The sequence below is a fragment of the Vidua chalybeata genome, chromosome 7 (genome assembly GCF_026979565.1).
Source record: "Vidua chalybeata isolate OUT-0048 chromosome 7, bVidCha1 merged haplotype, whole genome shotgun sequence".
Taxonomy (NCBI): domain Eukaryota; kingdom Metazoa; phylum Chordata; class Aves; order Passeriformes; family Viduidae; genus Vidua; species Vidua chalybeata.
This window is the reverse complement of record NC_071536.1, coordinates 4,809,137-4,835,178: the sequence shown is the minus strand read 5'-3', so window position 1 is coordinate 4,835,178 and position 26,042 is coordinate 4,809,137. Positions and strand designations below refer to the sequence as shown.

At 39.8% G+C, this 26,042-nt stretch overlaps 1 protein-coding gene across 2 annotated transcripts in view; it reads right to left on the bottom strand.

Moving 5' to 3' along the window:
- The window catches only part of ERBB4 (erb-b2 receptor tyrosine kinase 4), a 581,304-nt gene that overhangs the window by 140,668 nt on the left and 414,594 nt on the right, over nucleotides 1-26,042 (bottom strand). For both annotated transcript variants that reach the window (XM_053947445.1, XM_053947444.1), the window contains exons 7-14: nucleotides 22,203-22,344; nucleotides 20,651-20,764; nucleotides 18,677-18,803; nucleotides 15,767-15,840; nucleotides 14,167-14,257; nucleotides 12,514-12,713; nucleotides 3,283-3,415; nucleotides 1,143-1,236 (exon numbers count right to left, since the gene is read on the bottom strand). In XM_053947445.1, coding sequence (XP_053803420.1) covers nucleotides 1,143-1,236; nucleotides 3,283-3,415; nucleotides 12,514-12,713; nucleotides 14,167-14,257; nucleotides 15,767-15,840; nucleotides 18,677-18,803; nucleotides 20,651-20,764; nucleotides 22,203-22,344 — 975 coding nt within the window. The remainder of the gene's footprint in view (nucleotides 1-1,142; nucleotides 1,237-3,282; nucleotides 3,416-12,513; nucleotides 12,714-14,166; nucleotides 14,258-15,766; nucleotides 15,841-18,676; nucleotides 18,804-20,650; nucleotides 20,765-22,202; nucleotides 22,345-26,042) is intronic.

Here is a 26,042-nt window from a genome sequence, read left to right as displayed (position 1 = left end):
GCAAAGCCTTCAGTGGGATCTCCTACCTCTGCACCCCAAAACTACTTTCCACAAGCACTCTGCACATGGCATCTGGTCACAGCAAGAATGAAGGGCTACAAGGTCCTTCATTACACAATATAAACAACTACAAAGTCCTCCTTCTTCTTAATACATATGAAGACCAAATTGTTAAGAACAACAAACCAAGACTCCTGGACAATGTAAAAGTAAAATTTTAAAGCTGTGATGATAAGGCAGTGTGTAACTAAATCTGGTGTCCAAGTTGATCATTGGCCTAGGATTTTATGTCCATAAGGCCTGCTACAAATCCAAATTTTCATGAAAGGCTGAACACTTGAAACACTAGCTTCTTGCCTTATGGCTGTATTGCAGAAAAACACAGTATTGTAAGAAAAAATATGACGTTTTTCTTTTTGTTTCATTCAGTAAGTCACAGAAATAAGGAAATAAATTACAGGTTATATTTTTTCAATTACGAAGAGCCTAAAATACAGCTCCTCATTTCCAGCATACTCGTGACTTTTAATCTTGGCAATACACAGAAAACTAGAAGACAGAGACAACTTTAACCTCCCAAATGAGCAATAATCTTTGAAAGAAAAGTTACTGGTCATTATAAAGGTGAGACAGAGTTAACCATCATTTAGGATGCATGAAAAACGTTATCTATCAAAAGAACTTAAAGGTTATCTAAATACAAAAAACTTCCCAGCATATTGTTTAAACTGAGGGACTGAGGACAAATCAAATTCCCCCACTTTTTTTTTGGGGGGGGGGGTGTATAAAGAATGAAAATAGGGATAAAAGAGGGCACTCAAATCCCAACTGCATGCTGTCTATCTGTAAAAATTGTGTGCATCTGTACCACTAAAGCATTAAGACAACTTGAAAAGAAAAGGAAAACTTTTAAAATCACTTTCTTAAGGAGGCAGATCCAAGGCAGATCCCAGCACCAATTTAGCAGGAGCAGAATTCCTTCCCTACACACAGGGAAGGATGTTTTTCATTTCACCAATTTTAGGTAGCTGCTTTAAAGTCTGTAAGCAGGAAAACCCTGCCCTTCAGCACATTTTTGCAAGTTACCCTGAACCATAACAAACCAACCAAACCCCTACAAACACACCAGACTCTGTCCTTACCGGCCCGTAGCAGGTGATCATGTTTTCCTCCATCTTCTCACACTGGGGATCACACTCCACACACACAGAGCCATTTGCAAACTCTCGGAATTCCCTGAGGAAATATTTCGCAGGCAGGTTAGGAGAAATCTGACTCCATGCCAAAACTGAGCTCACCTGGCTGGGTCTTCACCTGATGGAAGTGATCTCAGGGGCACTGAGGCCAGCAGCCTGTCAGAGCCACCGCCTCATCCACAGCCATGTGAAGCAGAGACACCTTCCTCACCAACATAAAACTATAGTGAAGGCCTTCCTCTCATTCAGAAATACAGACTTCATTAAAAGGACAAAACTGCTGGCTTCTTGAATTTCACCTACAGGATTGTGGCTCAGATTCAGGAAGCCACTTGTCACATGTGAGCAGTGATGACAGAGTTGCCTTTGTTGCATGTAGGGCTCTATGAACACATGTTTTAAAGCCCGTGCTCCAAAAGGCTCATAATGTTTTCAGCAATAATGCTGGACTGAGGTCTCAATCTATAAAATGTCAAAACAAATCCTTTTACTCATTTATTTCATGGATCCACAAGAAACTACCACCCAAGAGACTTTTTTTAACCACTTTTAAGGGGGAAAAAAGGTAGTGATGGCAGGTTGAATTTCTTCCTTCAAACATTTCAGCTGCCATTTATCCCTCACTACAAACCTCCAGCACTCTCCCAACACAATCCATCCCACCTTCTTCTAGGCCAAGATGAATTCACATCTGAGCAAGTTGTTTCTCTCCCACTAAAGACAGACTGAATCTGTGGAGGAGGCTCAGAGTGGACCAAGCCAAGCTTTCAGGGGGGATTCTATCTTGCTGCATTTTTTAATTACAATATTTGCATTAACCAGCTACAGATGTGCTGCACACTCATGTTGGGGTCTCCAGAAATATCCAGGTAAAGGCTCTGAGCTCAGGTGGTCACTGCTCACCCTCCATTCCTCTACAGCCATTAGGATTGCTGAGGATATCAGGATGGAGCTGAAGAAAACCTCATTTGAGTGCTGCAGGGGAGCTCACCCTTCCCTGGCTCTGGGAGCAGATTTTTCCTGCTGAGGACTAAAAGAGATGTCAAATACAGCCTGACCCCACCCTGTTGCTGCCCTACAACATCAACATGCAGAGCTCTCCCACAAACAAAAAAATTCTTCCTTAGCCCAGGTTATAAATATTTTCACATATTGAGGACAGAACTGAGCCTGTGGAAAGTGTAAATGCCATTCACTGATGGATAGAGAACAGAACAGAACATACTGAGTCTCTGTCTAACTCTGTCTCAATCAGTAACTGAGTTACTGTGACAAGGCTCCATGGCAGCAAAAGACACCAAGGGGGAACCAACTTATTCCAGTGCACTGAAAACACAATTGGGGTCTGCAACTCTCCTTATTGGGGGGTGAAGGGGGAGGAGAGAAGAGGAGCTTTTAAGCACATAAAATTGTGCTCTGACAAAGTATTTTTTGCAAGTCTTCTCCAGATGGAAAAGTTGAGAATATTTTCATGCATTTGTGGGAGTTCATTTGGCTCAGTTCAGCTTTATCCTTATGTCAGAAGGCAGATTCAACCACCTTGTGTTGTGGAGGTATTCTCCCAGGATAAACAGCAATAGGAAAAGGGGCAAGAACTCCTGTTGGGTTTTTAAATTTGTATTTCTGTGTACAATTAATTACACAGTGCATTATGAAAAAGAGTGTGCGTTTTTCTACTTTGGGGTCCTTATTTAGAGAATTTCTTTATCAGATGCCTGAATCCAACTCATCTGAAAAAACTTAATTGTATGGTTCTGAATAAGGGCAACAAATAGGGAAAAATTATGAGGGTTTTTCTGTAACTTTTCACCTAAATCAATTTGTCCACATTACCAGCAATGCAAAAGGTGCAAGGTGATGATGCTGCATGAAAACTTTAGTCAGCAGAATACCAGGGAAAGTGTTCCACACAAGTTCAGATTTAGAAATTCTTAAATCTTACCCCATGACACTTTTCACCCAAAATCAGTAATATTGGCAATAGAGCCAGATACTGATTAATGCAAACCCAAAATGGCTTGCTCATTGAAGCCCTCAACAATGCTAATTAGCAGCTTTGGGGAGAAGCCCAAGGGGAGTGTCTTACCCGTCGTAGAGGTTGCAGGAGTCTATGCAGGTCCTGCCCCGGATGAAGCGCTTGCAGGACAGGCACTGGTCTGGCCCTGGCCCCCAGCAGCCGTCACTGGAGCACAGCTCATTGCACACCATCCCATCAGCAGCTGTGGAGACAGGGGCGCTGTCAGGAATGCACACAGCCCTCCCAAAGCCAGGGGAAAACATTCCGGCAGCATCCCGGCGCGCTCGGAAACGTAACCTATAGTAAAATGCGGTGAACCCTGCTCAGAGAAGAAATGATGATGTCTGGCTCCAGATCAGAAGGCTGAAGGATAGCTTTATTAAAACTATACTGTATTACATTAATATACTATTTAAAGAGAGACTATCCTATTCTACATACTCACTTCTTACTCACCTATCTAACTAACAAACTCGTGACTCTCTGCTGAGAGCCTGAGCCACAGCTGGATCCCATTGGTCACTGAACCCAAACAACCTTCACCAGAATCCACCCCAGCAATCACTGCAGGTAAACAATCTCCATACCACATTCCACATGGGGAAAGCAAAGGAGCAGAGATAAAGATTGTTTTATCTTCTTCTCTCAGTGCTTTTCCTGAGAGACAGAATTATGTCTCTCTGTCCAGAGAATGTGAATGTCACAGTAACTGGGGTGTCCCCATTTCCCAGGAGCAGGTGAGACATGAAGTTAAGAATTCACCTAGGTTAGAAATCCATTTCAGATTTAAGTGAAGCGTGCTGTTTTGAATTGTTTAACTTGTTTAGTCTAATTAATTTACTGTACTCGTGAAAAACCTGTAACTTACAAAACTACCTCAGACGAAATAAAAAGAATGTAAACTTCCAAATTGGAAGAAGTTAAGAAGAGCCCCTTAGACCTTGAAACAAAAAGCAAACCAAAACTGAAACTACAGAAAACAGACAACCAAAGAGCACTCTCTGTATAAGAACTGATAAGAACAAATGGTAATGTGAAATTAGTAAATAAATATAAAATAAGAGAAATTAAATATAAGTTTATATTATATTTATATAAAATAGATATAGCTTATATTCATATATTTATTGTATATATTTATTTATAATAATGTATGTATAGCTAATTATATTTCTTATTTATTGTTTATATTATATATATTATGTTTATATACAAAATATAAATTGAATATAAAATATAAAATATGTATAATATAAATATGAATCTATTGTGAAACTTAATACATATACAACAAATTAAGAGACAAAAAACAAAACTAGACTCCCAGAGAGTGCACATGTTCTTTAAAGTACTATCCTGCATGCACCCAGCACTACATAAAAATATATAGCTACTTCACAACTTTTACAAGTTTTTTATATAAAGTTTTTTCCACAAATCACAGGACTGAAAAAAAGCATCAAATCACAATTGTGCCACAACACAAATACACAAAGCACTCAGCTGGAATGTTGTACACACTCCTGGTCTGCTCCTTTCAGAAAAAACTGAGCAGGAAAAAGATTTAAGAGAGTGCTGCAAGGGTGATCAAAATCAGAGAAGAGCTGCTAAACCAGGAATAACCAGAGAGGTGGGGGAGAAAGGACTTGATTAAAGCTTCTAAAATCCTGAATGGCAAGGAGGAGGTGAGTAAGCATGAAACAATTGTTCACTGCTTCTTCCCAGTCCCTCATGGGCATTCAAAGAGACAGGAATCCAATAGGGTTAAAATCTGAGATTTTTCTTCACAGAAAGTAAAGATCAACCTGTAAAATTCCCTGACACATGACACGGTAAATGCCAAAAATTTAAAGGATTCAAAAAATCAACTGTCTGAGTCCACTAAAGTTCTATTAAGCGAAAATATAAAATGGTACCTATGAATTGAGGACTCCCTGAAAGAAAACTTATGGACAGCAGGAAAATAATTGAAGGAAAGACCCCATTAATTAAGATTTTTAAAATTATTTATCGCAAAAGCACCTGAAGAGCCAAAGAGTCTTTATATTAAAACCCTCAAGCCCACACGAAAATACACAATGAACTAAGTGCTAGAGGGAAAGTTTGTTTCAAACAGTGTCAGTCTGTATTTCTATTTTATATAAATCATTCTCTGTGTAAATATCTAGATGATGTGGCAGATGGAGAAAATAAGCAAAGAGCAAAAGGAAACACATTATTTCTCCAGCATCTGAAGGAAATCTGCATGCACTTTCAACCTAACCCTGGCATGTGAAAGGACAGAAATTATTTGAATTTATTTTTGCACAATGCAATGATTTACACAAATGGATTACACACTGGACTGAGTAAATTAAACCCAGCAAGGACCTGAAATATCAGAGATGGCAACAATACAGACACTTGTTTGCTTTTTAAACCATCAGAAACAACATAAGAGGAATAATAAATGAAAAGAAGGTGTGCTGATTGAGTTCTACCATCCTCTCCAATACTTTCTTACTCAATACACCACAAATAACCTCAGGCATGAGAAGCCTGAACATGTTTTATCAAGGTTGGGATTTAGTTTTTTTTTTTCCTTTCTGTATCACATATAATTTTTAATGCCAACATCCAAAAGGTATTCAGAAGTATCTTTTTGGTTTTTCTTTTACCTCAAAGCTCAAACCAGGTACAGCCAAATACAAAGTTATTTCATTTAAGAATCATTCCAGGTGCTCAGTATGCTCTAAAGTGTATTAATTATCACAGATTCCAGCACAGCAAGAGGGACTCAGGGGGCCATTTCAGAGAGATGCTTTGTCCTCCTTCCCTGAGCTCTGCTGCTGCAGTCAAATGAGCCAGACCAGCACAGCCAGGAGGAGCACAGACACAAAATTCAGCTTCTCATTCCTGCCCTAACCTGACTTCCTTTTAAGCAGAGAAACATATTTATAATAACTATCAGATGTCAGTAGTTCCACTATGCTGCCACTGCCTGAACCTGCAAATAAAAACAAAAAACCAGAAAATATCCTAGTTACAATGAAACAAACTTTTTACATAGCTTCATATAGTTTTTGTTTTCTAATCAATGACTCATTTTAAATCTTTGTCATGCAACAAAGAAAAACTTAACCTGGTTTGAAGATCCCTTTATTTCTCATTTTTAATTTTAAGACTATTGCTAGCTCTTCTGATTTTGTTTTCCATACTCATCAGAGAAAGGCAGTTCCCTCTTTGCTTTCTCATCATCTTTGTAACTTGAAATTGTGATTTACTACTAATAATTTCCTTTCTTTTCTCTCTTCTCACCCTTCAAACTACTCTGGGATCAGAATTTATTTGCACGGACAGAGTATTTCACTAAAATATCTGTCCAAATAACAAGGGATATTATTACAAGATAGTTCCAAAAATACAGTGAGTAACTGTATACAAATAAAAAGAGAGCTTTTCAATGCAGAAAATCATGATTACCCCATTGAAATGTAGCCAACACAGTGCCTGTAGTCTTATGAAAAAAGTAACAGAAACAAAAAAAATCATGATTTCCTCCTGAAATGGTTTCATAAAAGAATCTTGGCAAGGAGGGAGTGGTTGTTTTGACAACTTCTAAAAACTCATTTCTCTCGCCTTTCTCTTCTTTAATTGTGGGGATGGCTAAAGAAACATTTCAATTTTTGACACATTATTTTGCAACTCCATGGCCTTATATGTAAAGAAATAACAATAATGTTCTTGGCAGAAACTGGATTTTTTCAGGAGTTTTAGGAGAAGGGCTCATTCTTTATTAATGGGGCCACATAGATTAGAAACAGAAAGGGTCAGTGTGTTTCCCCAATCTAAACAGAACACGAGAAAATTACCTACTAAAAAAGAAAAATTATTTTTATTTGGCTATATGCTTCTGGGCCTGATCCAAAGCTCCATAAACTGAATAGAAAAACTCCTGCAGACTTCAATTAGCTTTACATCATGCCTGATAATGAATGTAATCATTTCTTCAAGTTGTTAATTGGTGGCTAGATTGATATAATTTATAATAATCACATCTCTAACAACCTTTGCCTAGAAGGGTTTCACCTTACACTGCAGGTGTCACTAAAGCTGAGCGAATTGTTCAAGTAACTTTGGATAAAAGAACATTTTTTTCCTGCATTTGTTTTGTGTGCACTCATATTTCACATGACTCACCTCTGACTGTTCCATTAAAAAAAAAAAAAAAAAAAAAAAAAGGCAGATTTTCACTTCAGCACAGAGCAAAGTTAAAATCTACCTACCCTCTCCTTGGTGGTTTGTTCCATTCCCTGTGCACATGAGCTTGGACAGTGACATTTCTATCCCTGAAAGTGAGCAGGGAAGTGGAGAAGGGAGAGGTCACATCCCTTCCATGTACACCCCCTTTCTGGCCCTGCATGGCACCATCTTAGAAAGACAACACAAAGCACTACAATATCCTGGGGGTTTATGGATTTCTTTTTTTATTTAATTAAAAACACACACACCCATATATTTTGCTCCTGTATTTTCAGTATTCTACAAAAAGCAGAAGTCTGCCTAGGCTTTTAATCTATTAAAAAAAAAAAAAGAACTCCATCTTGAAGGCAGTGAAAGATTAGGGGACTATTTTAACATTGTTAAGAAGTGGTGTAAATAGCAAAATTAAGTAATTGAGGCTATGAGGAATATGAAGTACATTTTGCATGCTGGAAAATGTAGCATTTTCCACTGGCTGAAGTCTGTTGTCTTCTTAATTGGAAAAAAATTGTTATTTACATACATACATATATATATATATACACACACACACACATATATATATATGTGTGTATGTATATATAATGTATATATATGATCTCAGAGTTTTCCCAAACTCTACCATGCCAGTATTATCTCAAAGATGAAGCATTAACACAGACCAAACTTCACCACAAAAATTTTCCTCCTCCTGTAACTTCTGAGTATTTCCTCACTGATGTAGAGTCAGCTGAACATACAGCATTAAATGGCATGGAAAAGACATCACATTGTGACAGGTCATAAAAGTCTCTTAAATATATTGGTGGCTAGAAGATCTTGGTAGCTCTTACATGAGTTTTCAGAAAAGCTACATATTGACAGAAAAAGTTTGCTGTAATTTGCTTTAAGCCATTAACTATAACTGGTTAGAAAGGAAAAAAAACTCCAAGCTAATAGTGGCTCAAAATACACAAAGAAGTAATAATAAATACCTGTGAGTACCTGGAATAACTAATATTTTTAGACTGGTTTCTTGAATGAAAGCCATGTGAAAAAAAAAAAACAAAAAAACTTTGGTGGATATTTTAATTAACGAGTCACACCCTGCTGGTTACCATGCAAGCAAACAGTATTTCTGCCACACAGCATGGATTCTGATCCTCCAAACATTTATTTACACATCTCCTTCCCTATTCTGGTGAGGCTCATTTGGCACTCAAGAGGCATGGGCATGTGCCCAAACATCTGCAGGATCAGTGTCCAGAACAGGCAAAATAAGGGAAAGGCAGAAATGGAAACCCTGGAGGCTCACCCTCAGATCCCAACTGTCAGGCAGTGGAAGGTGCAGGGAAAACTCTCCTAAACCCCAGTCTGGCCTATCCTGGAAATGACAGATTCACAGAATCACCAGGTTGGAAGAGACCTTAAAGACCATCAAGTCCAACCCAGCCCCAGCACCTCAACCAAACCCTGGCACCCAGTGCCACATCCAATCTTTTTTTAACACATCCAGGGATAGTGACTCCACCACCTCCCTGGATAGGCCATTCCAGAACTTTATCATTCTTTCTGTAAAAAACTTTTTCCTAAGCCTATATTTTCCTAAGCCTATATTTCCCTTGGTGCAGCTTGAGGCTGTGTCCTCTGGTTCTGTCAGTGCTGCCTGGACAAAGAGCCCAACCCCACCTGAGCACAGCCACCTTTCAGGAGCTGTAGAGAGTGCCAAGGTCACCTCTGAGTCTCCTTTTCTCCAGGCTGAGCACCCCCAGCTCCCTCAGTGGTTCCTCACAGGGTTTGTGTTCCCAGCCCCTCTCCAGCCTCGTTGCCTCCTCTGGACACGTTCGAGTGTCTCAACGTCCTTCCCAAACTGAGGGGCCAGAGCTGGGCACAGCACTCGAGGTGTGCCCTCACCAGTGCCCAGTCCAGGGGCAGAATGAGCTCCCTGCTCCTGCTGGCCACACCATTCCTGATCCAGGCCAGGAGCCATTGGCCTTTTGGCCACCAGGGCACACTGCTGGCTCATGTTCAGCCAGTACCCCCAGGTCCCTTTCTGCCTGGGCACTGTCCAGCCCCTCTGTCCCCAGCCTAGAGCACTGCAGGGGGATATTGTGGCCAAAATGCAGGACTTGGCATTTGGATTGTTAAATTTCATCCCACTGGACTCTGCCCATCCATCCAACATTCCAGGTCTCCCTGCAGAGCCCTCCTGCCCTCCAGCAGATGGACACACGCTCCAGCTTAGTGTTGTGTCTGCAAATTCACTAATGAAAGACTCAATCCCCTCAGATGCTCCAAAGGGTGCTGGAGAATGGCATCTGGCTCCATGGGCCAGTGCTGCCTTTCCCCAGGTGATCCTGCAGAGTTTAGTGAGACACCCAACCTGCAGCAGAAGCCATTAAACCCCAGAGAGGTGCTGGCTGACAGGCAGAGCTGAAGCAGCAGCAAAACTCTTCTCAGCTAATGCTGGCTCTCAAAATGGCACAAAGCATTAATAATTCACTCACACAGATACACAAAGGGAGGACACCACTGCACTGCCTCCCAATTGGAGAGAAGAATCCACTGCTCCTGTTGGGATTGCACTGCCTCCCAACTGGAGAGGAGAATCCACTGCTCCTGTTGGGATTGCACTGCCTCCCAACTGGAGAGGAGAATCCACTGCTCCTGTTGGGATTGCACTGCCTCCCAACTGGAGAGAAGAATCCACTGCTCCTGTTGGGATTGCACTGCCTTCCAACTGGAGAGAAAAAGCCACTGTTCCTGTGCTGCCTCCCAGTTGAAGCCACTTGACCCCTGGCTGATGTTCATTATACACTGCCCATTTAATGAGCACAGGTCAGAGTCCATTTTTAAAACTAGCCCCTTGGTACTGGAGCTTATGTTGTGACTGCTTAAAAAGTAAATGAATGGGATTTGTTTTCCTCTTTAAGATTCCCACAGTGTTAAATCTCCTAAAATGTCTTTAGGAGTATTTTTCTTCCTGGAAAATGATACGTGTCTATTGTAACAAATCCTCACCAAGCTAGAGGTGAAATGAAGTTTACATTTTCTCTTTGTGTGCAAATGTAGTGACAAGATATTCCATGTGAGAGATGATGTGACAGCAGATCCAAGTTTCCATTTGCTCTGGAATCTCATGTTTCAGTAGTTGTGGCAGCTTCAAAGGGATTCTAACTGAGTGATCCCAGGAAAGGGCAAAGAGGTATTTGACAAAGGAGCCCTGACAACTAATGCTAGATGATGTTCCAAACTGCTGTGTTCAGCTGTGTCCCAAAGCTCTCAAAACCAGTGAAACAAATGGGACACTACTCCATGAAGGGGAAAAGCACCTTACAAAATTCACCTGAGTAATTTCCCACTGTCTCCTAACATGTTACAGAGGAGGGAGGATACAGAAAGCTTGAAGCAAAGAGGAATCATTACTATATGAGACATGAGGCCTCTGCTCCACCTTATAACTGCTTCATTTCCTTTTATATGTCTGGGAATGAAGGAAAGTTGATTGTTCTTTCATTAAATACTGCATGATATTCAGACAGCTAGAGCCAATCTGGTGTAAAGAAAACATCAGAGCATGATTTTTCTGCCATAGTAAGCAGTTTTTCATCTGGTCAGAAGGAAACCTGTGCTCTCCAGAAGGTTCCCAAATTCATGTATCTCCTGGCAAGATGGGACCTACTCAGTGACCTTAGTGACTCTTTCACAGTCCACAAAACCTTGAGTTTCTTCCTTCTTCTCTTCTGTCAGCCCAAAAATTCCATATGGGAGATTTCAGAAGGGCTAATTCTTTCTTCATGCCATACAAAACACAGTTGTTGCTAGAGCACTAGTGCAGACTAGGTGGTTCCTACCACGTGATCCTGTTACACTGGCAGGGAAAGCAAACAGCACTGCTGCATCCCTGGGCAGATGTGCCATCCTTCTTGGCAGCACCTCTATTTTTCAATACTCTATTTTTGTAGCTGGCTTTCTATGTAGGGGCTTAAGAAAAACCCTACATGCTCAGGCACTGTCACAGTAAAGTCACAGCATTTTCTTAAACTCCATTTTTTTAACTTGCATGTAAAGAAATAGCCTAATAAAATTAATAATAATAATAATGAAAATGCCACACAACCAAAACCATGTGGAGATCGACCAAACAAGACTTTGTATTTCCTGTGGCTCTTCCATGGTAGGAGAGATGAGAAAAGTAACTGAGTAGCAGAGACAAAGCTCCAGCTGTACTTCATTAACACTGAAGGCACACTTACACTACAGTGATGAGCACAGCCATTCACTCTCTCAAGACAGAGCAGAACAACACTTCAAAGGGAGGGGAGAGGAAAAAAAAAAGATATAAAATCCCTCAAAAAATAACAAACAAAAACTCCTCAAACCAACAGAAAGAAAGAACTAAAGTGCAAGTCAAAAATAAGACCACAGCTTGAAAAAACCCAAAGCAAACTTCTTGGGCTGGTCAGGGCACAAAAATCAGCAATATCACTTAAACATACAGCAATTTAATGAATCTCCTCTCCTGCAAGCAGTCTAACAGATGCTTAAAATGAACTGCATTGCTGCTACAACATGCCTGTATTGATGCAATTTGCTGCCTGATTTCTATATAAACAAGTTCTTTTACCTGCTACAGAGCTTTCTTTGGCTTTTCAGTACTATGATCTCAGCCTAGGTACTGGCATGTAAGCTTTCCTGAAGTAGTATTTTTTATCACATAAGTCAAATATGAAAAGGGAGAACTTGGGTGACCTAAAACAGCCCCAAAAGCACCATTCTGGATTAAGATAGGGCCACTTAGGGTGGGGGAAGCAGAAGATGCTAATCCCACTCCATAACAAGGAAAGGGCTGTAAAGTCATGAACACTCCATTGACAGCCTTTGGAATTCATATTTGTGAAACTGGAACATTCCCATGATGTTAAAGAAGCAGCTGTCTCTCTCTGCTCCCTTTCTTTTGTCCACACCTTAAAAAATTTCATTTTCCTGCTCAGACTGGGCCAAATCCCTGGATGCTGTAAGTGACCACAGCTCCCCTGGTGCCCATGGAGCTGGTGGCAGTGAGCAGCAGGTACTTACTGCAGTTCTCTGCCCTTTTGTTCCTGTGGATCACTGTCTTTTGGCTGGGGGTGCTGAACAGGCTGGTCCAGTTGACAGTGTGGTAGTAGCACAAATTGCTGTTGTCTGTGATGTAGATGTTGCCAGCACTGATTTGCTTCAAGGACTGGAACTGCAGGGAGGTGATGCCCTGTTGCTTTAGGATGAGCAAGGAAAGGCCACTGGGATGAAGACAAAAGTGAGAGAGAATAGGAATTAGCTTCAGAAGGCACAGCTTATTATATCTGGTAGGTAGTTGCCAACTGGAATTAGTTCCAAGTGTCAAGATGATCTTTCTGGAAAAACTGAGAATTGATCAGAAAACTTTTATTTTGTGATAACACAATTATTTTATGAGTCAACATCCAGTCCTACTGGCTAGGAAATTATGAGTCCTGTGAGGAGTGAGATACCACAAGCTGTGATGCTCATAGCACTAGGCCAAGTAAGTCAGCAGAACTCCTCAAGCAGTTTCATTTTATCCATTAACAGATTTTTTTTTGAGATAATGTGCTGTTAGGAAAACTGAATAAAATCCAGGTTTTTCTTTCAACAGCATTAATACTATGATAATTTATATGCTAAGGAGAATGTCCTAAAACATCTTCTGTCAGGCATCAAATTAATGTCATTTCAAGTAATACAGGAAGAAATTGTTATTTTCATGGATTTTTTCCCAGCCCACTTTCTACATTTCATTTTTATTTGGTTGTAAGATGTGGTTATCACCTTTCTTCATCAAAGGAACAGTAAATGATTGTCTGCACAACACAAAAATGACTGCACATATTTTATGCCTGAAGATTAGTGAAGACAATATCCAGTTTCTGGGCATCCTTTAAGTTATTGTATTTTAATGATGATAATTGTTTTCCAGCTGTTCCAAATAAAAAATGCTGCCTTGGAACAGAATTTAGGGCTGTAATTCAACTCCAAGGTTTCACTGCTATTCACATTCTGCTCAGGTTGCTGTTTAAGATGCTAGCAGAATCCCATGCCTGATTTACTCCATCTCCAAAGAGGGAATCCAGGGGTTGCTGTATAATTGCTCAGGTACCTCCTTGTGCTTCCCCCAGCATTTCTCACCATGCTTTCTTCTCTTCAAACCATTTGCTCCATCCGAGTTTCCACACAGAAATATGAAACATGTCTGGTAAAAATGGCACTACAGAGCTCACAAACACCTCACCTGCAAGGTGCCTCAGTGATTTCAGTGTTCTTCCACCTTTTACCTCTTCTTAAAACCACTTTGTTGTTTGGGCATATGAGCCTGCATGCCTAATCACAATCATATAAACTCCTAATAATGAGGTTAAGTTCTATGATTCTTTCCTTTTAAACTATGTCTTTTCACAAAGTATTTTAAACCACAAATATAAGTTCCAGTCAATGAGGTAATAGCTACAGCCATGAACCAAGACTGGTTTTTAAAATAATTATGTTGAGAAGGTATTACCCATTATAAACAACTGATTAGCAAAGATACTGATAATGAACACCTTGGTAACAGAGGAAAAAAAATATATCAATTTATGATGTCCTTCCCAAAAGATGTTTCATTCTCTGCTACTGAACAAAGAATCACAGAACACTAATAAAAAATTATTCCACCAACAGAGAAGTAAAACACCTTACCTATAGAGAGCTCTCCCACCGATGGTAACCAAGTTAGAAAACACCCTGAAGTCTGTCATATTCTCAGGCCATGACTGTATGTTCAAATACCCTGAGGAAGAAAAAGGCAAACACATGAACACAAATTATTTCAGCCATGTGTGAGCTAGGACAGGCTTAGCCTATAAAGGAAAGACAGTGCCAGCTTGAGGAAAAGAAATAAATCAGGAAAGCTGCAGACACTCAGGCTGCTCATCACCATCTCCACCAAAAAAGAGAAGGAAAACTTGTCCCGATTTCCAAGGTCAGGGCTGTTGACTCTCTGCTCAAGTAGTGTTGTGCTGCACAGACCTCCACAGAGGGCAGCTCCCCATGATCTGCCTCAGCACTGGGCTGAAATGCAGTACACATACTTACAAACGGGTAATTCCACTTCAGCAGCAGGGCTGAGACTGGCAATTAGTGTGTTTAGGAATGGTAAATAACATTCACCCAGGTGCCAGTTTATCTTTGATATTAATTAGGAAGAGATTGAGAGTTTACTTTCATTTTTAATCCCACCGGTTCGCTGAAATTCACAAAAAACTTTTGAGAGGTGAAGCATGCTGAGCCTACACAGCTACAAACACGCTGTGATGCCCAAAGGTATTTTGGTGTTACCTTGTTTTTTTGAGAGCTCTAAAGTTCTTTTCAAAGTTTTATATGCCTTCTGATGTTTACATATTTCTTCTGGAGTTTTCACACATGTTTATGTAAATAATAATTGTTTTACATTTTTTTTGTGAGTGGAGAAAATTGATAAACTGTTAGCTTGACCAGTGTGGTTGGAGAGGTGACAATTTCACCCTCCAATCCACTGTCACTTTTAAGATTCTATATATTGCAGAGTCAGAAAATCTCTTTTTTTAGTTATTTTCTTCTCTTCTTTTACATCTAACGTGGTGTGTGAATTATTTTGTGTCATAATGTAACATTTTGGTGGGGTTTTCCGTGCATGAAATAGAACATTTTTTTTGCATTTCCCTACCTCTACATAATCAAGAAATCAAATGAGAACTCAGAGCTGTAGTATCTCCCTCCCTGTCCCCCACATGGTGAAACAAGAAAACAAAGTACTGAGTGCCCAGTTCTGTGACCCCATTGAAAAGTCACAAAAAATGGGACACACCACTCACCACCATATTATACAATTGTCTTTAAATTACAAAAACTAACTTGCAGCAGCATCTTCTGTTACACCAAGTGGAGGAGATGTAAAAGCAGACTAGAACTTTCAAATGCTTTCAGGTGCAGGAAACGGTTTCCCTCATTTCAGCACCATTTTCCTCACATTTCCCTCCCTTGCAACACTTGTCCTGCTTTGCTAACATGGGACAAAGATCCTTTGTCCACTTAGCATCTGCCATAATGGGCATCCTGTGTTTAAAGGAAGCACACTTGTGAAAATCAACTGATACTGAAGTTTTCTGTATTAAGCTTTCATAAAAATGACAGCACGATGAGCTTAATGAAAACAAGTACCTTGTGTTCTTCAGAAAACCCAACAGATGACAACTCTAAATGCAAAGTGAGAATGAATTCATTAATTAATGCAGATTATAGGAGATCAGAAGTGTGTTACCTGTTATCTCTCTCACTGTTTGGAAGATATTTAATTTCTCTGGATTGATGGCAGCAATCGTGTGATACGGGTCTCTGAAAGATTAAAATCACACAATGTGACACTCTAAATAAGAAAAGATCAGCTTCTCAAAGCCATGCCATGCAGGAAACAGCATTAAGGTGCTCAAAACTTTGCTCTTATGAGGATATGCACCAAACTTCAGCCTGTTGTTCCTGCAGGTCTGTGTCCGACTTCTCCCACCTCATCTTGAAGGAACATAAAGGCTCAACCCATTCATGTTTTGGCAAATATTTATGCTATGGAAAACTAAAGAATTATAAACAACCATGAGTGACCTTGCAAAAGGAAAGATGAATTTTCAGTGTTTTTTTCCAGGAATATATACCAGGACTAACAAAGCTGCTCCTAAAAGGAGTGACAAGCTATAAGCAAAATTAAGCTAAGAGCATGCCAGCAGTTCCTGACACATGGCATTGAAAGGGCACACATTTTTTAGAAGGTGTAGAACAAGGAACCTCTAAAAGTATGGATCCTTGCCAAGCAAGTTTGTCAATGAGAAATGAAATAACCTCCAAAAATTAAAATTTTAGCTTAGATATGCCATAGTATAAAAAGATGAAGCTGACCTCGATTTTGAGCGTGCCACCATTTAGCAAATACGTTACTTTCCTCCCCTATTTAAATAAGTCAACCAGAAGCTTAAACCAAACCAATATTCCTCTGCAATGGCACGCTATGGTATTTTTTGTGTGTTTTCTGAGAGCAGGAAACATCCCCAGTAAATATGGAGCATGCATTTCCCCCTCTCCTCCTTCTGCTTTCCAGGACACGTGATTCTTGGAACTGAAACATGCAGGTGATCCAACTGGCTGTCTTTGGGGACAGGCCTCAAAAGCTGTGAGGTGACACACTGATGGGGTCACCTCTAACCACCCTGAGCAGCAACAAAAGGAGGTCGAGAATGTTAACAAAAAAGCCCAGTGGGCCACAGAGGCATCAAACACATTTTAACAATGTGGAGCTCTCAGAAAACTAAATAACAAGTTTTGACTACCTAACAGAAACACAGCACTTTGCTTTCAAATTGCATTACCATCAAAAAAGGAAAAATCCTTGCCTGCAATAAACATGAGGCAGCTGAATTTCACCTCTAAATTCTGAAGATAAAACAGCTTTAAAGATGCAGATATACACTTAAACCCCTTGAACAGCCACATGTCTGCTGTTTTATCAACATATAAAACTATAGAATAGTGTATATCTTAATGACTTTAAATAGATGTGCATAAAACATTCATAATTATACATCTATATTTACATAAATTATAACAAATTCACAAAGACTGGAAGTTCATGCATTCAGGAAAGAACTAGGCTACAGAACCACAGGATCAAAAAATAGGACAGGATCAATTGCAACAGCACAGTTTCCAATGGAAACAACAAAAAAATATCCGCTGTATATTTCACCTAAATTATTCTCTGCCACCAACAAAAGTCTTCCAAATCCCCAGAGAACCAGACTTTAAGTCCCTACAATCTAAAACACTAAAAATTCATACTCTAAAATTTGCAGTTCACTGTGAATAAATGAATTTGTGACAAAAGTGAAGTAAAAGTCTAAGAGGAAATAAGATTGTTGTTTCTCTATACTGTCCATTTATATAACAAGCTACTTGTGTAATTTTTTAAATTTCAGTTTAAATTTAAATTTATTTAAATTTAAATAAATCAGTGTAATTTTTTAAATTTCCCTTTCATACTGCTGATTTGAAAAATGTAATTGAAATTTTAACTAAAAAAGCTCTTCCAAGAAATCCAGATATTTTCTCTCATTCTCAAATCTTCTCTTCTTTTAACCTTTACTAATGTAATCCATGCTGTAGAAAAATTTAGTGTTGCAGAACTCAGAGCCCTCATATTTTAGGCTTGCTGAAGTGAGTTTTCTTCATCAAGAATGAGACAAAAAGTGCTACACAGTTTCAACATTACATGTCCTACTCTTCTGTAAAATAGAACAGAATATTTTTACTTTCTGCTTATAGTCCAAATTTAGGTATTTTTCAGACAAGTACAATTTTATTCAAGGTTGGGTTTGTTTCTTTTAATTTAAACAGACTTTTAAATGAGCTAATATAATTTTTCCTGCAAAAGCAGTTCTCCTACTCAAAATTAAATTTCATGTAATGCACCGGATTAATCCACACAAGATTGCTCATGGGCTCTAGTTCCTTGTCTTGCATTTATTTGATTTTTTCCTGTCCTGTGAGATTTAACAGGCTTCCATCCAGCCTCTTAGTGGTCATTTGGCCAGAGCAGAGCCATATGACACTCTGAGGTTTTTCAGGACCTATTACAATGAGTAAAATTTAAACCAAAATACTGGATTTATACACCAGTGAATTCTGAGTGCCTCTGCAACTGAAACTTGAATAGATTCTTCAAAACTGATTGACAGGAGGGCAGCTTTTGTGCATGTGTGTGTACTGGCAGCCACCCAGACTACGACGAGCTATGCTAAGAGAGGCTGCCTCTCTGCATATTATTATTATATTCTGCATATTATTCTTCTGGCCATACAAAATTTAAACAAACTCATGGAAGGTAACTTCCTTTTCTCTCTTCTATTCTCTGATCAGCCTTTGTTGTAAGCCAGTATTGAGGACCTCATAAAGTAACCAGAGAATCATAGTTGTCTTTTCTCTTTTTAGTGCAAACAATTAATCCATCCTTTCTTTTCCCAGAGGTTGAATCTTAAGAACCAAGGCAATGGTTTTCTTCACAATGGAAGGCAGAAAACTAATTTATCCTGGATCTGCTATTGCATAAAAGAAGCCTGCAGCCATCATTAAGAGGTGGATGCAACTGGTTTCAGCTGGCACCATGACATAACATTTTGTCACTTACCCATGAATCCCAGTGACAAGGAAGATAAGGTTGCCATTGATCTTGGTACAGTTTACAAACTTGTCAATGTTGCTGGAATCCACTGTCTGAGCTGACACCAAACTCCCTGTCCCAATGCCATCACATGCTGCCAAAACAAGGAGCTTGTGTAAAGAACTGGGGAAAACAATTACTGAATCAGAAGATGTTGGCCTTACAGACACGAGTCTTCATCTCATTCAGTAGAGAGGTGTTCAAACAGCATCCTTGACCCATATTCCCAAAGAAGCACATCCCAATTTAAACCAATCATGAGCTACAGTACCTGTCACAGAACCCTGGCACACAGGTTAAAGTATTTCACATGGCATTTAAAGGTGAGTATCAACCACACAAAATCCCAGCACACAAAATCCCACTCAGCCCAGCCTTGCCATTTCTTGGTGCACCATGCACTACAGAAACTGAGGGGCTCTAACATTGCTGGGGGGAAATGATACCTCAGGTTTTAGCTTTTATATTTTTCAGATTCTGTACTGATTTAGTGTGTAGTTCTGACATTTTAGGGGTTGGTAAGCTCTCTTCACAGAGCAGGGAGACAAAGCAATTCCTTCTCTAGCTGGGGACCAAGGACAAATGATCCAAATCTCAGGCCCAAGAGCACAAACAGTGTGGACTGGAGAGAGAAAACCAAGGAGAATGCGACTTCATAATCTAAAGCCATAATTGGACAATTAACTCCAATATGCAAACGGAGCAGAACTTATAAAAGTGAGAGACCCCGTGACCGGTCTCCATTTTGTGACCATTTTGGTTCATCTTGGGTGTGGGCCTGGCTGGGCTCTTGTGCTGCCCAAGGTGGATCCATTGAGGAGATCCTTTTAATAAATCCCTACTTTATTCTGTAACTCTGTCTGGCCTCTGTTCTAGGCCAGCCTTCATAAGGCATCACAGAGGTCCCTTTCTCTGGTGGATTTGTGGACTTAACCATCCATGCCATATGGCTCTTTAAAAGGTTGTATAAAGCACTTGTTATTTATCAGTTCAATCAGCAAGTTCCTGGTACCTGGAGAAACAGGCAACCAGTGAGGAAACTTCTCTGTTTAGCCTATGTAATTTAGCAGCATTTTCTGGGACACAGGATGCATCCAGGAACAAATCCCTCATGACTTCAACCATGTAATGTATTCTGTCTTCCTGACTGGGCTCTTCTAATGGAAACTACCAGCAGAAGCTTTTATAAACACGTGATAGCTTTCCTCCTGAGAAATTAAGGAATTTCATACCTGTGTTTTCATGTATAAAACTATCTATTCAACAACAACAAAAATTATTTATCACAATTAAGCCAGATGTGGCTTCCATTAGGACTGAGAAGTGGCATAGGCCCATGTAGGAAAGCCTATGATGTTTTGCTCCACAGAGCTTCAAGCAGAGAGCAGAAAGTTTCCTTGCTGGAGTCTAGAACAGCAAAGTAACCTACAGATTTCAGTCTTCTCAACAGAACCAACACTGGTCTGTGTTTGAGACACTGAGAAAGGAGGTAGAAGATTCTGGGAAAGCAGAGACAGAGCAGGGAAATGGAAATCTAATGTTGTATTGACAAATGTGAGACATCCCAGACACTGAAGTCAGGGTTTTGTTTTTGTATGGCCCCCTTTGGAATGACAAAAGGACAATGCTAAAACACCTCCAGGAAATACTTGCCATTAAAATGGCACAATAAAGAAATCTTTCAGATTTCTCTAAAACCAACAGAGAAATCCCCTTCATTTGTATCTAATAAAAAGTAATTGGTTTGATTATATTGCCATTACAACTTAATAAATTTTCACTCTATTGTATGTGCTTGACACACAACCTACATAGCTCAAACTTTTGCGGGTATTCAAAGGCTATTCATATTCTACAACACACTCATGAAGGGCAATTCATGCCAAAATAACACCCTGTGGAGACTACTTTCAAGTAAATTTATATTGAACCACTGCCTACCTTTAGGACAAATGTCAGTGCAGGGCTTGCACATCTTAATGCCATTTTCTTCAACCTCCATCTTGGAGCTCGGACATGCACGGACACAAGAGCTGGAATCTACCACAAAGTTGTCTGGAAAGAGAAAGGAGATATTGGCAGCAAGTGAATAAAAGTTGGAACACATTTTTGAACTCTGTATCAATACCTATTGTTAACCTTAGCACTTTCCTAGTGACATTTAAGTTCAAAGTTCTGTGTTTTCAGAAGTGTATAAGCAAAACAGGCACATTATCAGAAACTTATAAAAATCCAGGAGTTCTCAGGCCTGATCCCTCTTTCTCCCCTATTTGGCTTTATTATTACTTGCAGGGGGAAAAAAAATTTAGAGTAATTGGACAGAAATAAAGCAAAATGGCCTGTCCTGTCTTTTTAATGCACACAATATACATCTGGGATAAAACAGTGCACAGGACAGTGACAAGTATTTCAATTTTTTCCCTGTAAAAAACAACAGCCAAAGGGAATATAGACTGTCCCTACTTAACTAAATGCTTAATCCTGATAAGAAAGGAAAAAAAAAGGTAAGTGTTCAATGAAGTATTTGGGCAAATAATTTTATCTCTTGTAGTGCATGATAGGAGGTTCTTAACAAACCAATCTTGCTTCAGCAAACCCACCACTATTACAGGCAGAACTAGGCCCTGGTAGTCACAGCCCCTGGCTGCTGTCAGTCCTCCACAGAGATTCAAAATTGGGATTTTGGGTTGGGTTGAATTATGGCTCCATTTAATATAGATCACCCATCTTTCTTACATGTAATTTATGGATAAAGTAATTAATGCACAACTGCAAACCTTCATGGAATGAAAGGGAGAGCAAGAATACTATCTCCTTTATTATTCTTTCCAATTAAACCAGCAGATTCAAAGACTGTGTAAGTGATGACCCTATAATTTTTTCTGTTTCTTGTCATCATCTGGCTGGTATCTCAGAAGCATGTGGGTTTTACATGCATGGGATTCTTCTTTTTTTAACTCCCTCTTCCCCTCTAATTTTACTCTGGAGTTTTAAGACTGCATTCCTGTCAGTATTACAAGTTTATTTCTCATTGGGACAGAACTACTCTGTCAAATCATCATTACTCCAAGGTGGGGGCATCAATATCATGAAAGCATTTGGTTCCAGGTGCAGGTGGCAGACTGTTATTTTTCTGAAACAAAAATTCATACTTGTTTACAATCCCACTGTTTTAACTACTTATTTCCACAATATTTACAAATACTGATCTAAAACATGAGTGCAACAAGCAGTTGACCACGAAAACAGAAACCACCTTTCTTTAGGAAAATCACTCTAGGATCCTTGGGAACTGCCAGCAGCACAGAATGCGACTGCCTTTACCTATCACCTGAGTTATTACAGGCTGCAAGCACATGTGGAGTGATTGGAGAGATTGTGCTCTGCACCCAGCTCTCATTCTCTGCCTGTTTTTAAGGCTCCTGAAATGCAACTGCAGCTCCCCATGACTGCAGGAGAAGGCAGATAGCAGGGCAGGTAACAGAGCACTCACGTGGGCACTTCTTGACGCAGAAAGCCCCGTAGGTGTACTTGGCGTTGTGATTGTGCTCCAGCTGGAAGGTGGTGGGGTTGTACACAAAGGTTTGGGGGCACTGTGTGACACAAGCACCACTGTCATTGAAATTCATACAGGCCTGCAAAACAAGGGAGAAAAAATAATGTGGAATTAAATCATACAGCTGCTTTAGGGTTTTGTGTTTTCTTTGGTGTAAAAGACGGCCTTGATTGTTCAGACTTGCTGTGACAGTGAGGAATGTGATACAGAGCTCTCTAACATTCATTTTGGCTACTTGGATTTTTGCTAGCATCTTGGCATATATGTGACTTTTTTAACTGGGGAGTCTGGTGAGCCCCTTTAATTAGCAACAGTTGCCTGTTACAACACTTCCTACAAAACCAAAACAACGCCGTAATTTGTTTCATAACTACTCACAATCAACTAATTCTCAACTTGATAGGGCATTCTAAAACTGCCAAGAGTGAGCAGCTATTTATCATCGTCTAAGCAAATGCTAATGACTTTTTCAGAGGTCCAACCCTTTATACTTCTTACAGCATGAGTACATCATCCAGCTGAAACTGTAATTCCCAATTAGGAGGCAAGAGGGATAAGAACTGCTTTTAAGCTAGCACAGGAGGGGGCCGTTTCCCTAAGTGGCAAGTTTAACAAGGTCAGTTGCTTCACATGCTGAGAGAGGAAAACAGGACTTTGTCCCACTTAGCATTCAGGCTCTGCCACCAACAGCTGACAGAGGACTGGGCCCTGACAAATGAAGAGGCGAGTGTGTGGATAACAAAAGTAATGGGATGCAGGGAAAACAATTGACCATGCAAGGCTGGTAATTAGGAGTAGAAAGCCCCACCGATTTTGACATTCCTTATCAGTTAAAACCATCATGTCTATGGTTTTAACTACAGATCATAAGAAAACTGTTGGAGTAATTTTCACAGAGCATACCATGAATGAAAAATCTGTATGAATGTGAAAGCTGTAGCCTGGCTTGGATCTCTCTAGCAGTCTGAGCAGCCACTGTTACTGGGTATTGCTTCCTCACTAACCTGTAATCCAGGCTGCTTTAGAAGCGTTAGTCTAGGAGTGAATCCTTCTGTTTTTTTTTTTCCAGGTTGTTAAAATACAGATGGTGCTGTGTCTTTAAAGAGTCAACAAGTATAACAATAAAATATGTGTCCTGTCTCCTTGCCTCCTGAGCTGAGACTTTTCTCAGAGAGAAAAGAGCAAAAGACTCCCCTCTTCTGCTGATTTTACTAGCAGTCCTTATCTCTATTTGGATCAGGACCAGCTGGACCTTGGGACCTGTCATGCCAGAAGATTTCAGAAAGGAGAGGCTAATCATGTATCCAAGGACAAAAATCTGCTGCTGAAAGGAAAAAGCAGGGAGATCCCTGATAAAAGCACCGTCCTACATGGAGCATGTGCTAAGCAAAACTGCTGATCCTGCCTTGTCTGGTCCTTTAAAATGTCTATTATAAAACCTGCCAGTTTTTTTTTTTATAGAAACAGACTTTTTTTCCCCTTACAAAGATAAACACTTTACTCAGAACTGGATGGCAAGTCCACTTGAGGAAAAGGGTTGTGTCACTTTTCTAGTTCCACCAGGCAGTCAGCCAGGCCCTCCTATGCATTTCAAGTTCTAGACCCACTTTGAATCTGAGACAAAAGCATCAGTAAAACTTTGCCTTAGCATGTTTGCTGGCATTTATGTCAGATGATGATTACTGTCTTGCTTTTAGAACTGAATATGCAAATGAGTGCATGGCAGCAGATGGAGGAGGATGGATGAATTTTATCTACAGATATTAAAACCGTATTTAGAACAGGATGCTGCTGCAAGATCCCATAATGCTCTAAAGGATTTGTAATGCTTCATAAGCTGTACTTTTGCTTATTAATAAATACTAATTTAGTTTGTTTCCTCAACCCATTTCTTACATGTTGACTTCAAAGGTACTCCATCATGTACATGACAATTCTCTGATAACAGTTTAGCAAATGCATAAAGCAAAGCACACCAATACTCCTTGGAGACATAGCAATTCTCAGGAAAAATTCATCTAGAAGATCTGGAAACTTTTAATTTATGACTGAAATGTTTTATATACATTTGTAATTGCTTTGATAATATATGCAAATTTCTAGCACTTTGTGCTAAATGCTGCTAATTTGTGAATAAAAGCACAGGAAATACACAGGGAAAAACCAAAGTTATGTGTCTCAGCTGAAAGCTAAGCACAGTTGTCTACAGCCTAAAGGGTTACACTTTTCACCCACTGTGTCTAAGCAAGTAATGACTAGGCCTGAAAATTGCCAGACCCCTGCTGCATTTCTTTTACATTGCTCTGGGGCCAGAAGGGAATGAGAATAAACCCTGGATGCCTCTCTGCTGCACCAGAAAAAAACATACCAGTTGATTTTTAGCATATGTATTTCCACAGCTGCCACAATTCAGAAAGTCTAACTTTAAGGCTGCAGCAGTACCAACTTGTGCTGCCAATAATTTGTCCTTTGTGGGTGAGAGTCCAAAGTGATGCAGACTCCCCAGGCAGGTGCAAAAGAGAGCCCATTATTGCAAAAACCAGACCTTTTTAAGCAGTTAGGCCTTTATCAGTTACATAGTTTTAAATCATAACAAATCCAACCAACCAACATATACCACAATGTGAACATGTAATTATATAACTTGTTTTTCTACCCTTAATTCAGCTGAGTCTCTTTCCCACAGTTCTTTTCTACTTAACTTAGCTGAAGTAACAGGCCTGAGCCATGATTTTACAAAGCCTTCCTTTTGTAAAGTTTTACTTATCAGTAATAGCCCTTAACCTTTGAAAATGGCTACACCAACAGATCAGCTGTGAGGATGTTCCTCAACGCTCATTTGGGAACAATGACTGCATTTTTCCTCTTCCCTTTACCTATTTATATAGTACATGACACAAGAAAAACTGGTATTTTCCTGTCTCTGTAGCTCAAAGCCAACAGAGAACTTCCAGGGACTGTTGGATCGCCCGTACCACGTGTGCTGAGCATCTACTTGTGAAAAGCCACAGAGAACAGCTTCAGTAAATCCTGTTGTTGGCTGTCAGGCCACCACTACATTTCATCAGCAGCCAAAGAACAGCATTTAGAATGTGGTTTTAAAGCACAAAAGCTATCACTATCAAGCAGCCAGGGCCAGCCAAGGAAAGATGCATTTTTGCCACTTCATTATGAGTCACTTGCCCACAGTTTCAAAATATATGCAATTTTCCACACCTTCATCCCAACCCCACCTGGCAGTCAACTTCACAGGTATTTGTCTCTTTGAACACGTGGGTGCCTTTGAAAACTCACCTCTCTATGCAGGTTCTAAGTCTAGGCTTCTTTAGACCTAGGTTTGCTTCCCCTGAAACCATTAGCAAAACTTGTCTCATTGACTCAGTGTGATGAGCGACACATTTTTTTTTTAGATCAGTTTTGGGCTCTAAGGCTGCTAAAACTCTTAGAAATAATGGATTAGAAACAAGACAGATTTTCTAAAGGCCTAGACATTTAGATTGTCTATTTTTTTAAAGAAAAAGCCATTTCTTTCCATCTGAAGCACACATGTAGTAACCTGCATTTGAGGGAGAGGGTTTTGGGAACCACTTTCCTTCCATCTCCACAAAGAAGCATGTCCACTAAAAAACCTGAATTTAAATTAAGTCTGGCAGAAACAGGGAACACCTTGCACAGAGAATCTAAATTGTATTCTTGACTTTCATATGAAAAGCACATAGAGCATTAATAAAAACCATGTTCAAATATAACGACAAATATTTTTAAAAATCTGCTATC